This window comes from Dichomitus squalens, assembly GCF_000275845.1.
Source record: "Dichomitus squalens LYAD-421 SS1 unplaced genomic scaffold DICSQscaffold_23, whole genome shotgun sequence".
NCBI lineage: Eukaryota > Fungi > Basidiomycota > Agaricomycetes > Polyporales > Polyporaceae > Dichomitus > Dichomitus squalens.
Window position 1 is genome coordinate 286,901 of NW_006766905.1, and position 16,241 is coordinate 303,141.

At 58.0% G+C, this 16,241-nt stretch overlaps 4 protein-coding genes across 4 annotated transcripts; 1 reads left to right on the top strand and 3 right to left on the bottom strand.

The window, feature by feature from the left end:
- Positions 1-289: 289 nt before the first annotated feature.
- DICSQDRAFT_155990 (uncharacterized protein) lies at positions 290-1,464 on the bottom strand. Its single transcript, XM_007367183.1, has 5 exons — positions 1,442-1,464; positions 1,319-1,362; positions 979-1,259; positions 443-530; positions 290-383 (listed from the first exon to the last, which is right to left on the bottom strand). The coding sequence occupies exons 3-4, from the start codon at positions 1,108-1,110 to the stop codon at positions 450-452; spliced, it is 213 nt and encodes a 70-aa protein (XP_007367245.1). The 5' UTR covers positions 1,111-1,259; positions 1,319-1,362; positions 1,442-1,464; the 3' UTR covers positions 290-383; positions 443-449.
- Positions 1,465-2,462: 998 nt separating this feature from the next.
- On the top strand, positions 2,463-8,472 carry DICSQDRAFT_171519 (uncharacterized protein; the record flags this gene model as incomplete). The annotated part of the gene is made up of 9 exons (XM_007367184.1): positions 2,463-5,051; positions 5,105-5,554; positions 6,603-6,752; positions 6,820-7,189; positions 7,249-7,376; positions 7,431-7,565; positions 7,636-8,091; positions 8,151-8,333; positions 8,389-8,472. 9 exons carry the CDS (start codon positions 2,463-2,465, stop codon positions 8,470-8,472), a joined length of 4,545 nt encoding a protein of 1,514 aa, XP_007367246.1.
- A 2,352-nt stretch (positions 8,473-10,824) lies between these two features.
- On the bottom strand, positions 10,825-11,577 carry DICSQDRAFT_171520 (uncharacterized protein; the record flags this gene model as incomplete). Its single annotated transcript, XM_007367185.1, has 4 exons — positions 10,825-10,975; positions 11,059-11,088; positions 11,161-11,325; positions 11,390-11,577. 4 exons carry the CDS (start codon positions 11,575-11,577, stop codon positions 10,825-10,827), a joined length of 534 nt encoding a protein of 177 aa, XP_007367247.1.
- Positions 11,578-12,362: 785 nt separating this feature from the next.
- On the bottom strand, positions 12,363-15,807 carry DICSQDRAFT_171521 (uncharacterized protein; the record flags this gene model as incomplete). Its single annotated transcript, XM_007367186.1, has 5 exons — positions 12,363-12,828; positions 12,910-13,963; positions 14,021-14,277; positions 15,324-15,731; positions 15,788-15,807. 5 exons carry the CDS (start codon positions 15,805-15,807, stop codon positions 12,363-12,365), a joined length of 2,205 nt encoding a protein of 734 aa, XP_007367248.1.
- Between the last annotated feature and the right edge of the window lie 434 nt (positions 15,808-16,241).

Here is a 16,241-nt window from a genome sequence, read left to right on the forward strand (position 1 = left end):
GTGAGACTCTTGCCGCCTTACAGAAGAGATGCCCACCGATAACTCCTGAATATCAATATGCTTGTTAACTGACTCGCTGTCCACCTTAACACAATGTCAACGTAGGAAGCGCATGCATGCACCCCTCTATCGAAGGTGTCGACAAGCACTCACATCCTCTCCGATGGCGGCATCTATTCGATCATATTGGAGAGAAGTCAGATGTGCGCACAGGTGGTCTCCGATGTCACCGAAGCCAGCTTCGCCTCACGCGACACCTGCTCCTGGTTTCTCGGCATTTGTAGTTAATCGCTAGTGCTGGCGATGCGATTGCACGCAGGGAATGACACGAAGTGCATGCTCCACCTTACGCCGAACCAGTCCAAGTTGCCGCATAGTATGTACTGTCATGAACAGGATCAGATATATCTGTTTCCAACGCGTCTTAATGTTATGTGCTTACCGCGTGCTTAGGAAGGGATCGAGCCATGCCTTTGACGTCGTCCCTGCTTGCCGTGCGTAGTAGATTGTACGTGCACTCGATCGCTGCCCTGGGCAAAGAGATCAGAACCCATACAGGTGAACTGAGCAAGCGCGGGCATATTGGCAGCGCCGCAGAACACAAGTATCGCTACATCCGCAAATTACGCTCGAGTGAAAGCATACGGGCGTGCGACTGCTAGGCTAACGTTGTTCTATGATCGAGCACGGAGATGAGATGCAAGTCCACACCCTTATCACATGCTGGGAAGCATTCTTGCGATCTTCTCGAAACAGCTCGCTCCCGTTGCCCGTTCGCCCTGTAACCAGCCCTTCCGTAGCCCACCACCGCGATCCATGGTGAGTACGACATCATGACCAAAGGACACCGTCTACATGAGTGCATGCGATGAACGCTGCTGATTTGCGGTACCCTGGCCGCATGTCGATCGTTTCCGGATCAAGCGCGAACAGCTACATCCCGTGCACAAAATGTACGCTCCAGAGATGACGACGTACCACCATCACCCATCGCGCACTCTCCAAGAGGCCGCGCGTTGTCCGATGCGGTGTCGTTTGGTTTGCCGCAGGCCACGGGTCGATGTCACTGACAATCTGCTCCCATAACCTTGGGTGACGTTGACGGGTCATTTCCAGCGCACCCCGCGTGTGCACGAAGGACGTGTGCCCTTCGAGTGACCCGAGATTGTGATTCCTACGAATAACATGGTGCGATTAGGGAACTCAAGTTCTGAACAGTCGTTAACAATCTCGCGCGTTGGGTGCTTGTTGAAATTTTGCTATCAACGCGTCGTTGTCGGTCGTCGCCCGACAGGATCTTACGCGTATTTATACTGACCCACGTGTGCCTGGACATTTCATGTAATCTGTCCCCTCGGTCGCCTGTAGACCGTCCATCGATATCCATCATCGTGAGCTGTCAATGTGTCAATGACTCGAGTCACTTGAGTCAGAAACGCACCTGCGGTGGGCAGCGCACGCGCGGGATCCTCTCGATGGCGTTCGTTCGTCATTGTCTATCTTGTGATATCATGCTCGCGAATGCTTCTGAGGAACTAAATGCAGCTGCTGAGATGAATGGCGAAGCAATGTGTGCTGGAGCGGCCTGGGAGCCAGGCGGGGGCGCAGAGTGGCGGAAGCGCTGAAGCGTGGCAGAGCGCGCGGCGCACGGCTGTCGCTTACGCTCGACCACGACCACCAACACCGGCTTTTGGGCTTCCTCGTCGAATCGAACGTCTCGGCAGAGGAGCGGACATGACCGCAAGAACTGGTGCAGGGCACGGCGCTCGCATGAGCTGATTATGGGACCGGTCCGAAGGGCTGCGAACGGCGGTAATCAGCCTCGAGGCAACCACGACTTGCCATACAGGGCCACTCACCACATTGTGTAGCAGGTCGACGTCCTTGTACCCGCACACTCGCCCGCCACGTTGGAAACGCGAGTACAATGGATCGCCTCCTATGAAGGTGCGATCTCTTATGCTCCGCACGTCTATCCTTTCCGACGTGTCATCTCTCTCATCCCCCGTCTAGTGACTTTGGCCTCCCAGAACCCCTCCGTAGATTATGTCCAGTCTATCGCCTCAGCGCAGCCGGATAGTAGCTCAGTCTCCTCCCGGACAGCAAGGTTAGTCATCGTTCAGCTTCTCACATCGCCCTTTGTTCTTCGCATGGTGTCGCTTCGCCGGCCTCTCACTTCACCGTGCTTCATTTCTCTTTGTAGTCGGTGCGGTAACCTATCATCGATCTTGTCACGGCTGAGCGCACCGGGGCGGGATCGCCAACTCTCGAAACAACGAGCCATTGTTTATTATGTGCGCTTGACGTCTGACGGGTTAGGCTATCAACCGTTTTGTCGTATTTGAGCCCGGAATCGACTTCTTTACGCCAGCACGCTTCTTTCTCCTCCTGCGTTCCCACCCAAGCTTATCAGTCCACTCTCCGCCACAGCAGGTCCAATGCAGAACATAACTCCCCGTGAGATGACGCCCTCGCCTTCGTTCCGGGAGAAACAGCGGACGATCAAGGCGCACTCGATGCCCGCCGTCCCCTCCCTCGGCCAGGTCCTCGCAAGCCAGAACGGCCAGATATCGGCGATGTACCCCCAGCCTCAGCAGCAGCAGCCGAGCCCTACCGCGTCCAATTCGTCCCACCAATCCCGCCGCTCGCCTCCCCCGACGTCGCGCATCTCCCCAACGACGTCTTCCAAGCTCGCCTCCGGCCCCGCAGAGCGATCAGGCTCTCCGGCCCCGCCCCTCCACCACGCCCACAGCACACCCGTCGTCCCACAACTCATCAGCCAGTCCTTGCCGAACCCGCACCATCCCCGACCTGTCCCTCGAGCGCCGCCGCCGCCGTTCCTGAACCAATACCCGAACTCGGACGACCGGTGGGCGGTGACAGAGGAGCTCATGGCCGAGTTCGAGCGTGAGCACTACGCTTCTCACCCGGCAGGCATCGCCGGGGTCGCGTACGCTGGAGGTGCGGCGTCTAGCAACCTCAAGCGCCACGACCCGCTCAATGTCAACGTGAACGCCCCAGCGAAGGATCCGGCCGTAGAGCGCGTGAAGGCGACAGACCGCGCATCCCCGAAGGACTCGGATGGTGGGGGAGGAGCGAAGCGCCAGATGCCAGTGCAGATGAAGGAACAGAGTGGCCCCGCGGGTGCACGCGAGAGCCCGAAGGGCCACACTCGCGAGCGCTCAGGCACGGTGTCATCTGCCCAGGCTCAACAGCTCCAAGGCGAGGTGCGTACGCCAGAGTACCGTGGCTCCCCGCAGTACCAGACCCCCATGGCCAGCCCGAACGAGCGCACCGCAGGCTACACGCAGTACGTGCCGGAGAACTACCAGCAAGGCGCCCAGCAGAACGTGCCGAGGAAGCCCGTTCCGGGAGCTGTTGGATCCGATGCGAGCTCGAACCGCCTCACGCCCCCCGCATCGTCGAAGCTTGCCACGAACACGCACACACCCCCGTTGCAGGTTATGGGCTCCCGCCCGCCGGATCGCTCGCTCCCGTTGCAGGAACCCGAGGAGGATAACGGGCACGAGGACTTTGACCAGGACGAGCCGGAGTACTCGGATCGGCATCATGGATCTCCCACGCCTTCCTCTGACTTGTATCCTGAAGGCCACACGAACCGTTACGACAACCGCCACGACGATGACGACGATGACGACGGCACCCTCAACGAAGAGGGCGAAGAAGAGCGACAGCAAAACAAGGGCAGCGAGGACTCCGAAGCGAGTGGGTACACCCCTCGTTCCCCGTCCACGACGCTCCCCGAACGACCTCCGAACGTCCCGTATGCCTCGCAATCAAACCAGTATGTGGAGAACCAGAAGACGATCCGCGCCGCCAAGCATCGTTCAGGGATCACTGATCAACTCGGTATGCGTAGCTTTGATCCGACGATGTTCGAGCGCGACACCGTCAACAACCTGAGGAACGGCAGCGCTCAGGACGTTCCGTTGGCTGGCACACGGGAGCGTGCATCGCAATCGCCTCAGCAACAGCCCTCGCCTCCTCAACAGGATCCTCATAGACAGCAGATTCCTTACCCTCCGTATGATCCTCGTCAGTATTCTATGAACCTGAACCGCGTTCTCGACCAGCGGCTTGGATACGGATGGAATCAGACGAGCGTCCAATCCGACGACATGCAGAGCCTCATTGACGACCCTACGTCCTCGTACCTCCGGACTTTCCTGGGCTCAGGGAGCGTCCGACCTGGTGCACCCATTCCGCCTACTCCCCAGAGCCACACCGCAGCCCCTTCTCCCTCCCCGCTCATCTCTGCCACTCCCTCCGACATCGAGCCCAGGCAGATCGGCTCGCCGTACCCATACCCATTCACGCACATCCGCCGCTCGACGGTGTCCGGCCCCACGCCTGCGCTGTCCTCGACCTACGATCCGAACAACCCGAACATCATCCGCGAGCAGCTCGCGCTGCAGATGCAGATCTATGCACTCAACAACGGCCTTGCGCCTCCCTCCTCCGAGTCCGCGTTCTCCCCGTCTTCGACGCCCTTCCCGGGCCCTGGATACAACCCGTGGGCGTTTGTACCTGCTGGTGGGGGTCTCGGACTCAATGACCAGTCAATGGCGGCGAGCATCCGGTCGAGTCCGAGTCATGAACCCGTGAACTTGCCCCCACCCCCGGCGATGCGCGGACGGGGGTTGCGGCGGCGCGAACAGAACGGGCACTTGCACGCGCAACCGACTGCTCGGCCCGCTCGTAGGGCCAAGCCTCCTCCGCGTGTCGATAGCACCCAGCCGAGGGAGACAAGTCCGGAGCCGTCGTCTGGCGAGGAGACCGCAGGTGAAGAGCGCTTCGTCGATCAGTACGTCAGGGAGCTGGATGGGAGCGTGAGCGGGAAGGGACGGGACTGGAACGGAACGGAGATAGAGGTCTCGCCGGCTGCAGATGACGACGGAGAGTGGGTCGATGAGGAAGAGGATGGCGAGGGGGATGATCTGTTGGACCTGGAATTCCACCCCACATACGTGAGCAACCCTCAGAAGCGGAGAAGACGGTTCGACACGCGTTGGGATGCTTTGGTCCAGGCAGTAAGTTTGACGATGGTCGTCTTCACGCAACTTGATCTGACATCCTGTATCAGTTCCAGGCTCTCGATCGCGAGACGGATGCGACCTTGGTCGTCCTTGCTGCGCCATCTCACACTACCAAGCTTCACTCACTCGCGTCGCGGTCGCTCCGCCGGGACCCAGCCCTCATCAATTCTACAGCGCTTGCGAGCGTCCGTCGCTCCTTCTCGCATCTCGCGGCTGAGCGCCGTGCTGCACGCAAGGCTCAACGCATGTCGCTCGCGGAGCGCTTGTCGAACCGTTCCGATTCGTCCGCTGACGGCTCGCCCGGCTCTGGCACCCCAGGAGAGGTTGACCTCCGTCGTGCTCTGGACACCGCGCTCGGCAGTCTTGGTGCATTGTCCACTATCTACGAGCAGAGGGAGGCGCGGTGGCGCGATGAGATGCGCAGACTCAACGAGGACCGCGAGCGCGTCGAATTGCTGCTGGCCCAGGCGTTGGGTCCAGTGTTGTTGAATGGGCACGTGGGTGTCAATGGAGAGTAAAGTTGGTTCTTAGAGAGGGCTCCGCACATGACTGTACCCAGTGTCTCGACGCGTGTGTATGTTATTGAGCAGATCTGAGCCCATCAGGGTCTCTCTGTACAGTTGTATGTCTCGAGTGTACCCATACATGTACCTGCGCTCCATTATGTAGTTCTACATACATGCCACAATGCACGAGGACCTGATTTCTCCCCTGCAAGCCTATGGCCGTCGAAGCTGACACCTCCGCAGTACAAACGGTTGTAGTAGAAGGTGACGGCCAGGTGAGTTCTCTAGCATGAAGGAGGTCTAGCCTTGACATGCCCTTCTCAGTGCAAAGGCCGAATGTTATGGTTTAGACTTGACTTATTCAGTTACTCTTGGACCCTTGCTACCTTGCTTGGACAGACCCAAACGCTACACCTGTCTTAATATATGTGCTTGAACGCTAAGTACATGGAACAATTGCACCATGATCCCGATCATCGCTCGGATCGCCCGATCTTCCGAGTATGCATCGTCCACCGGAGAGCACCTACGGACGCAATTCGCCGTGACGGATGCGAGCCCTGCTGTTTCAAATTACAACACCCTGGAGTAAACGCCTTGTCTTCCAGAAGCTCGGCAAACTCGGCTGCGCGCAGGCTGTCGAAAATCAAGGGTCGTTGAAGTTAGGTGCGACATGCCGGTACGTCCACCTTTTCATTGACTCCCACCACACTTTCTCAATAGTCTGCGGACTGCAGAATAGAGTCGTTTTCAGTTCTGCATCACTTCTACGTCGGTCGAACAGGCTCCGGAAAAGCTACGTGACTGAGGAACCCTAAGCAACAGCGCCCAGAACCACCGGGCGGATTCATCTGGGCAGGGGGTAAGTATGGATGGAGGACGCAAGAGAAGGGCGTTAAGAGGTGAAGCGAGCGGAGATGAGTGGAAGCGGGAACAAGGCCTTGCAAGCGACAAGTGAGTCTGTCTCCTGCAATTTTCGTACTCGTGGGGGCTGGACGCTGTACGCAGAGGAGATGCCATTGGGATTCACAAGCAACAGATGGACAGCGCTTTGCACGAGCTTCTCGCAGCGAAGGACTCAGAGATTGCGCTTCTCAAGCAGAAGCTAGCCATTTACGAACCATTGCAAGCATCGTTAGACAGCGCAGGCGCTCTGGGTGCCTTGAGCTTTAGCAATAATGAGATGGCCGTAAGCTTGAACCCATTTTGATGTGTACCACGTCAGACTGAATCGACTACGCTTTCCCTTCTTGCAGTATAGCGGCCCCCCCTCGCGTAGGAGTGGTGGAAGACCAATCCAGGATGGAGGTGCTTCGCAGGGGAGTCCAGGCAAGCTAATTGATACCGACGATCCTGACAAGGAAGCCGCTCAACTTGTGGGTCCAGACCCTGCGCAGGCTGGATCGCCTTCGCCAACCCAGAAGAAGCTCGATCTCCAGGATGATATCGAACTCTCAGATCCCGCATCCGATAGGGAGATCGTCGGTTCCTCCAACTTGTCCGGGAGAGGAAAACGTCGGAGGAAGGTTACGTGGAAGATCCGAGAGGGGTTTGATACCAAGACCAGGAGTAACATCTTGTCGGACAACGTGTGCCAGCGTAAACAACGTAAACTCAATGCTGCGAGTAAGTGTAGGTCGCTTTCACATGCTGATGGGGACCAATTCTCAGCCGCCGTTCTGCAGCTCACCTTCAAAGGGACAGGATCAATGCAAAGAAGGAATCAGATGGCAGCACTCGATTTGCTCATTGGGATGAACAGGACGTCAAACCGAGTGTCCCAATGGAGAGACCCAAAAAGCCGAAGGTCAAGGTATGCTACTACACAGTATCACAGCGCCACTATCGTTGACTTCACATTCTCAAGGAATCCATCAAAGAAGAAGTGCTGCCGGAGAGGCTTGTTTCAGATGACCAAATCTCAGTCAAGGACGACCCGCAATCGCTATCCGGTATGGGATTGAAAGACAGCTGCAACGTCAATGTCGGGCAGCTAGTAAATGTGGGTGCCTCCCGAGGCCGGGACCAGAACGTCTGTACTATCGTGCTGACGTCGCTTACGCCCCTCCCAGCCCAAAGCCGAAGTCAAAAAGGAATTCCTTCTGAAAGAAGAAGACCTCCTCCAGCTCGTCGCCCCCTCTGCCCTCTGCCCGCACCCCATTTCTCTCCCCAGAAATCAACGATTCGTTACCATCACCCGCGAACAGCTCAAGCAACGCTTCGGGGGCAATACGATGGAGACGTTTCCCCGCCCCAGCGCGCAACGCATCGCCGCACACGGCTACAACAACTTCATGTGCATCAATCTTCTCTGGAACCCACACGGACCCCAAATCCCCGGGCATGGGGGGCTTTTCTTTGAGACGACGGTATGGCCGGGAGATCCATGGACGGCAAATCCCAAGCATTCGGCGGTGCAAGTGTTGTTCACGAGGGTGTCCCAAGGAAAGTGGTTGTACCTTGGCGAGTATGAGTTGAGCGACGCTAGACCATTGACGGTGGAGCAGTGGAATGGGATGCATGAAGGGGTGGGTGGGATGTCATTGGCGCGTTGAGTAGCGTATTCACGTCCAGACCTGATCGCCAGAATCGAGTCATTTGGCCGAAGGAGATCGCGGAGAGAGACTGGGGCATTTCGGTGCGCGCCCGCATCCACCACCGCAGAGCGCTAGGTCGCGAGCCTACTCGAGATGAAGTCGAGAATGCACAAGGCAGATTCAAGAACATCATGATGGATCAAGTACGAGCTGCGCTCGACTCGGGAGAAGAGGTGCGCATTGAAACATGTTTTCGTCCGTGCATTCCACACTCAGAACGTACCGCAGTCTATCCAGGCGTGGTCCATGAAGTGCGTCGGATATGATGAAGACTTCCAGAGAGAGGTCATTAGGCTCGCAGGAAGAGGCTGAGTATGATTGTCACAGAAAATCCATGGTAACTATACGTGTATGATCCAGTGCGATCCAGACATTGATGTATGAACGTTAGACTGTAAGGGGGTGAGGAAGCAATCGCATGAGGGAATAGGTTCGGGGAATTGCCGAATTGCACCTGAGAGAGCGATTAGTCAGCTTAGGGCTGCCCGCGCGCCGACTCAAAGCGCCATGAACTTGTCGACTTCGTCTTCTCATATAAATCCTTCCCAGCGACTGGCTCTCTTTTCAAAATAAAGAATTACTTCTCATAGTACTTCTGCTCTAAGAAATACCCATCCCATGCAGGTCTCCAGTACAGCAGCCACATGGTTCCGGTTCCCACCGACAATTGTCTGCACGCCCCCAAGCATTCCATAACTCGAAAGGGGATGCATACCCAATGAACTTGTGCCCAGGGTGCAAGCCAATGAACGAGGCAGAGCTCCACTGGGAACTAAAGTATCAAAGGATCCCTTGACGAAGCCAATGAGGAGAACATGCAGAAATCCATCGACGCCACCAACAAGTTTGTGGAAGAAGTTACGCGCATGAAGGGAGTGCGCGCGATGGTGACTGGGGTGCGTCATTCATCTTTCCGTCTTGCATCTTAGTATCCGGAGCGAAGGGCTTAAAACGAAACCTTCGTCAGAATTTCCAGCTTCGACTACACAATCTGCATGTGGGACGGGAGCGTTGAAGCACACAATAATTATAAGTTCTTCCTCGACTATGACCGTCGTTGTGACCTTCCTGTCAACCTTCCTCACGGCCACTCGCTCTGGTCATCGCTAGCGCGAAAATGCATGTCGCATTCAGAACGGCGGGCGAACTCTTGGGAGAGGGCCGCAAATGAGCTGGCCGTTCTGGTCAGGACTTCACGTTCCCGGTACCGCGCAAGCAACCTCTGCCAGCTGGAACCGCGCAACCTGTCTTCTGAAGGCGAGTTGGTCTGCCCCCCGCGTGCTTCCCTCTCGTTCTATGCTTCCTCTAAACATCTTGAGCGTTCCTTGTGCTCCCAATACCCCTGTCTTATCCTTGGCCGCGTAAGTGGACCGGCCTCCCTTACTAAGGCGAGTCTGGCCGTTGCATTTTCATAACTGGTCAAGAGGGATAAACAGGCTATGGCTCCCTTGGACACTGCGATCTTTCTTTTGCCTTCGCAAAGCACTGTATCATACGAACAGACCCGTGCCCTGGTGCCTGGCCATACAAGGCATCTATGCCCCACTACCCCCGTAACTTCGCCACCCTCAAGCCGCTATCCAGTGAGCAACCCAACCGGCCTGTGAGTCATACTCTGGGATTCACGGCGGGTGCAATTGCTCATTTGGGTCTTACGGACTACGCGCTGTGCTCGGACATCTTGGTCAGAGACGATACTTTGCTACGATACGACCCGACCCTTCGTAGCCGCACCTCCTACCATAACCGTCTCGGAATGCACTCCCAAATTGGCGACATTCGCCCCCTGTTCGAACTGGTTACCAGCAGCTCCTCGACGTGCCGCTCTGTTCTCAATGGAATGCTCATTAGTACTCGACGTTGCAAACCCCTGTCATCCGCGATTGACCTCTGGATAACTGGAGTGTCTATTTCGCTGACGCCAGCTTCCGCTTCCTTGCATATCCATGTCCTCCACATCTCGCACCTGACAACAGGCTCACCAGATGCTAAGTGAGAATAAGGGAGCTAGCGGGGCCCGGCTTCTTGTGTGCGGCGAGCTTACGTGACAGCAGCTACAAGAACCTAGAAACATCCGGGGAGAAGAGGGTGCCTGGGACAGCTAATCCTCGCTCTGCCGCAGTCCTTGTACGTACGCTGGTTTGATCGCATGACGTTGATCTGCCAATCTGAAAGGCGAGGCCCGGAAGGTACGTTCCGGTAAACCGCTAACCACCAGAAACATCAACCGAACCTGACCGCACTACATACACAATGCATTGTGATTGGCAACCGTCGACAGAACTCTGTTGTTGGTAAGTTGACTTATATGCATCTTTGCCCCACGAATTCACTGTCATGGATGGAGTCTCGTTTTACCTTTGTCGTGTCAAGCAAACATCCTTGGGGTTTCTGTTTCTTCGTGATCGGCGACGTCATCTGTGCGGGGATACAACACTGCAGTACGGATGCTAGCGCCTCAATCCTCAAGGACGGATTTTATAGTCTTGTCCATGACCGGGGCGCTAGGCCCGCACCCAGTGTAGCGGCTTCACTGGCATAATCACCTCAACCCCCGACAGAGGCTAACCAATGCGCTGTGGCTCGGAAAATCGTCTTCTCTTAGCCCAACCCAACACAATGCATTCACGTCTACGTGCGGTCTACAGCAGAGTCTGTTACCCTTTACTCGTTCCCCTCTACAGTCCCATGTGTCGTGTTGGCGGCGCCATATAATGTGAATACCATCTCGGGCGGCTCCTTATTCGCAAGGAGCGAGAAGAGGAAGAATTTACTGTTCATCCACGAGTACGTCGGCGAGTCCGTTTCGACATGCCTGCAACGCGTTGCTACGGTGAGTACCCGCTCAATTGGAGCGCGTCTACTACCTAATATCAAAGTACGGTTTTGCGGACTTACGCGTAGGTGATAGAAGCACCGTACAAGGTTCTGGTCGCGGACACAGAATAGAATTAGTGATGTATTCCGACACCTGAATTACGTTATTGCAGGAAGGCTCACCCGATCCCGCGAACAGTTATGGATGCGAGATGGCCGTCCGCCTTCCAAACGTATGGCAGGATTGCAGAGGGAAAAAATTCCCCCGAGTCGCTGATGATGCCGTCGTCGGCTGTCGGCAGAAGCGTGGCGACGACCTCGCCCGTCTTGGGGTCTGTCAGATTCCCTCTGAACACAAGAGATGTATCACAGTAAGACACTGAAGCGGAGCTCAATGTGATAGTTGACTCACCCGGTGAGCGGTGAGTGGAGGCGTGTGCCGAACGGACTTTTGGTGTACAAGGGGTCGGAGCCAATGGTCGTCTTCCCCGTCAAGATGGCTTCGAAATGGAGCGGGGGTGCAGAAATTTGGGAGGCCATTGAAGCCACAACAGCAACGAGGATGCTGGCCAACGACGAGATGAAGTAGCGGCAGTGCATCTTGGGATTTGCGGGCAACGTATGGGTCTGCTTGGGCAAGCACTAGTGCGTCGTCTGTCTTTGTTCCACCTACCAATTGGCGTCATTTTATATTCCAGAGCTCGAGTACATAGCGCTAGCTCGCGAGGCTGCATGAGAGAACCTGAGGGCAGAAGGCTGCGCTGTAGTAAGGCAACTGCATTCCTCGCCCCTCTATCTCAATCAGTCCCCCAGTGCCTGAGTGGTGTCAGCGTTGTGCGCCCGTTCACCGGCGTGCGCAAGGTAAGCGGTTTGACAGCCTGCGCGGAGCACTATGACCTTAGGAACTGATCGAATGTTGCTTCCGTGGAGAGTTTCACCTGAAGCCGAGTGTTGTCATAACCACCACCCTTCCGCCGCCAGAGTTCGGTCAGGATGTATTCAATGGTATCCCGAAATACTCTTCGGTTCTTTCAAGTGTACAGTCAGTCATTCCATGCCTATGCTATTCGGTCAGCATCAGCCTTACATAGCGCTCTGATTACTGTCACGCGACTCGTGCAGAGATGCTTGCCCTTCATCGACGGTTTCGTCAGCAATCAGCGTACTACTGCAACTGCTGCGCGTAGCAAGCGAGGCTGGTTCAGTAGAGCAATGGTCCAATGCATACTAACAGGAGACGCGACAAGACTTGGGTGAAAGAGAGCAAGACAGCATGCGAGTGATGACGTCGACGAACCTACGATATACACGATATTATTAGTAGAGCTGCGGTGATAGCGTATATCGGATGTTGCTTCTCAAGCGGCACAACACCTACGGCTGGCTCAATCGACGTCATCCATGCCATTCCATCCCGCATACCCACCACCATCAGCCCCTCCACCTCCCGTAGGGACCGCAGGAGGAGGCACAGGCGCAGTCATACCGGTATAGAACGTGAACAACGGCGCAGGAGCCGCAGGCCCCGCATAATCATGATTCGCATGCGCAGGGCCGATCGGCTCGAGCGGCGGCGGCGGGGTCTCCGGCCGGTCCGGCACGGCGTCGCTCTCCTCCGGGGTCGTCTGCGCAGTCCCGAACATGAACATCGGCATCCCCGGATGGGGATGGGGATGAGGTGGGAGATGAAGCGATGGGCCGGAGCCAGAGGAGGCGGTCTGGCTGGCAGCGTTCGCGCGGCGCTTCTGCTCGGACTTGGACGCGGCGAGCTTGCGCCGCTGGACCTTGACGAACGCGGAGAGCGCGTCGACGGCGTCGATGAGGTGCTGCTTGCCCGGCTTCTCTGACACCCTGTCCGCGGGGAGGGAGCGAAAACGAACTCAGCCGCGCGCGCAGAGGGACGGGGACGATGCACGAGAGGACGGGGCTCACCTGGCGAGCATCTCCTCGACGACGTCGCTCGCGCGCAAGAACGGCATCGAGCCCACTAGCTCCCTGTACACCCGCGCCAGCACCCCCGCGCCGCTCTTGCCCGCCGCGGCCGCGACGTCCGTCCAGCCCTCGAACCGCTGCCTCAGCCGCGGCCGGAACTCCTCCCGCAGGTCCTCCATGTCCGGGTCGTTCGGGTCGAGGTCGAGGTAGCCCAGCGGGTCCGCGTCCCCGTCGAGCCCGTCGCCCCCGAACCCGAGGGCGGCAGGCCCGCCCCCGGGGCCGACGGGCAGGGGGATGCCCATGACGAGCGCGGCGAGCGCCATGGGGTTCGGGCCGACCGCGCCCGGAGTCGTGACGGCGTCGACCCAGTGCTCGACGCGGTCCTGCCGCCCGGCGGCGCTCGAGCGCAGCTTGACGATCGCGTCGAGCTCGGTTTTGTTCGCGAGAGTGTCGAGCCGGGAGAACACGGAGGAGACGAGGGCGGCGCGGACGGTTCTGGCTGTGTCGAGGAGCTCCTTCTCGATGATCGCGAGCGCGTGCGAGTGGTAGGCCGGGTCGGACGCGAGCGTGGTCACGGCGGACTGGTGGATCGGAGCGTCGCGCGGGCGGAGGAGGTGCGAGTGAGTGGCGAGGAGGGCGGCGATGGCGGAGGTATTGTTCTCGAGCGCGTGGATGTCGAGCGCGGCGGCGAAGACGTCGGGGGAGGAGGTGGCAGATTCGGAGAGGAAGGCAGTGAGTTCTGCTTGAGTCGTCTGCGGGTCGGCGGAGGACGCGAGGAGGGCGGAGTAGAGCCGGAGGGATGGGTTGGATCTGAAGACGGCGAGCATCGCGGCGTGGACGTGCTTGCGAAATTGCCACACTTGCGAGCTGATCCGGTGCGACCAGTGTTTGGCGTGCGATGGTGTCGTGCGGCGATTGAGTTTGGGGACCCAATCGGCGTCGGAGACGGGCGCGTCGAGGTCCGAGTCGTCATCTGTGTACGCGTCCTCGTCTTCGTCGATGTCCGAGTCCACGTCTGACCACTCTTCGTCCGGACCGTATTCGTCGTGTGGGCCTGGTCAAGACGCCAGTCAGATCTGCAGAAACGAGTTGAGGGGCAGGACCATCGTACATTTCCGACCACCGTACAGCAGCCGCTCCAGCGCCGTCCAGCCCATGATGTCCTCGATGTCGTCCAGCATCTCCGGGATCTTCTCGATCTGCCGCCGCGTGCCCGTCGCGAGCATGCTCAAGAACAGGTCGCGCCAGATGAACTCCAGCACCTCCCCGACGTTGTGCGCCCCGTTCACCTCCCACGACTTCACCACCTTCCCTGACCGCCGCTTGATCGTGATCGGGACGTACATGCTCGTCAGAGCGCACCGACAGCTGCGTGGACCATGTCAGCAAGCTGATTCCATGCGTTATAGAGACGACAAAAATCGCGGGAGGTCCACGGCCGGACATTGAGGGTAGGACTCAGCACCGCTTCTGAAGCGCTTCCGCAACGCTTCGGAGGAGCGGCTCCACGTCGCTCTCGAGTCTGCTAGCGACTTGCGCATAGCGCTGCTGACCTTTGCTCGCACAGCCCGAACAGCGAGACCCAGACGTATATATCGCTGCCGGAAGAGCATACAAGCAGCCAGACGAAGCGACCCAATCAAGAAAGGCAGCATGCGGCTGATATCCAAATAGGCCGCTGCTCAGACGTCCGGAGGCGAGGGCAGGTTTCCGCCTCTCGATGACACAGGCCAGCGTGGGATCACTGGGGAATCGCCTGCTGTGTATCCCCCTAATCTCGCCAGCTCCAGGCACCCGCGAGAGGAGCCTGGCGTCCGAGAGAACGCACAGACTCTGTGCTTCCATACGCGAATGGGGGTCCTGTTACATGACGCAAACCGACATCCGGCGAGGCCACTATGCGCTGCATTCCGTGCCTCGAAAGCGAAAAACCACCTGCCCTCGTGTTCCTCGCCAGGTTCCGCCTCACATGAGGGGGCCAGCGGGGAGTCCAAGCTAGCACTCGCCTCAGGAGAGAGGCTCTGGAAGGCGACAAGTGTCGCAAGCGCGGGGTACGTGTGCGCCTCCGGGATGCGTATACAGACCCATCGGCCAAGCAGCAGTCCGTCCCGGCAAACGATCAGCCTCATAGCTGCATCACGGGGAGCTGACCATCGTGTGTAACTCATTGTAGTCAAGCACGCTTCGGGTTAACGCCGTTGTTTTATTGTTGACACACAATCGTACAACGAGCTCTACAACAGCACGGACGCACGCCGCTGGCCAGCAGTTACGGCTGCTGGGGATGGGACCGACACGCACAGAGTGTCGTGCAAAGTATACTCGTGCATGGGTGTAGTCATGCACGAGGACGCATATATGCCACTCTCCGGGCCAGCTCGACGACAAGATGGAGATCACACCAGTGGACTCACCTGGCACGCGCGTGGCCAATCTGATCGATGGTGTTCATGGTGAAGACGAGACACCTGTGCGCGAGCATAAAGTCGACGTTGTGCTCGTAGACGACGCGCCAGATGTCGTTGAGCCAGCAGGTGACGCTCTCGACCGTCTGCTCAAGCAGCTCCGTCCGGCGGGAGCGGTCGTGGACAAAGGACCGCTTGGCGTCCCGGTGGAGGTCGTCGAGGAGCGCGTTGACCTCGCGCTGCTTGGAGCGGAGGTCGAGGGCGGGGATGCGCGCGTGGCGGCGGTGCATCTTGGCAGCGGTGGCGAGGACCCTGTTGCGCCTGGTTTTGGAGGCGTGGTCGAGGAGGGGGATGAGCTGTTTGTGGACGATGGCGGATTGGACGTCGGTGGGGAGGGAGTCGTAGAGGGCGGCGAACCTAGGGAAAGCACTGGATTAGCCACTGGGAGTAGATGAAAGGTTGGGATAGCATACCGCGCGCTGTGTGAAGACATCTTGAATGCCAGCAGAGGGAAGAGTGTAGTACCGATCGCCGTCGGTGGACGTCGTCCTGTAACTTAGTGGCAGCGAAAGCAGGTGAGCGCCGTGACGCCATAACGCGTCTCTACACGCGTGACCGGCTGTGACGTTCCGCGCCCGGGCGGTGGCACGCGTCTGGTCAAGTCATCACCGCGTCTTGCCCTGCCCTCGCCCCCTATAGCAGTCTGCTGCTTCACTCTTGGCTTAGCTTAGCTTAGCTTGCGGTATCTGCACTGGAATATGGCATCAAAGAAGGCAAAGGCCCCAGCAAAGCCGCTCGGAGGCGACATCCGCGGTTTCTTCGCAAAGGGCAGCAACCAAACCGCTTCCGGCAGCTCCCAGACGCCCCCTCAGCCCCAGAAGAGCTACGGCGTGGTGAGTGCGCACCGTTACTGGCTACGTACACATC

Excerpts from the sequence above, each read along its gene's own strand:
- DICSQDRAFT_155990 (XM_007367183.1), bottom strand. The coding sequence starts at position 1,110 with ATGACCCGTCAACGTCACCCAAGGTTATGGGAGCAGATTGTCAGTGAC. Across the intron at positions 531-978 it reads GTGCGCGATGGGTGATGGTG|GGCAGCGATCGAGTGCACGT; the intron begins GTACGTCGTCAT and ends CTCTTTGCCCAG.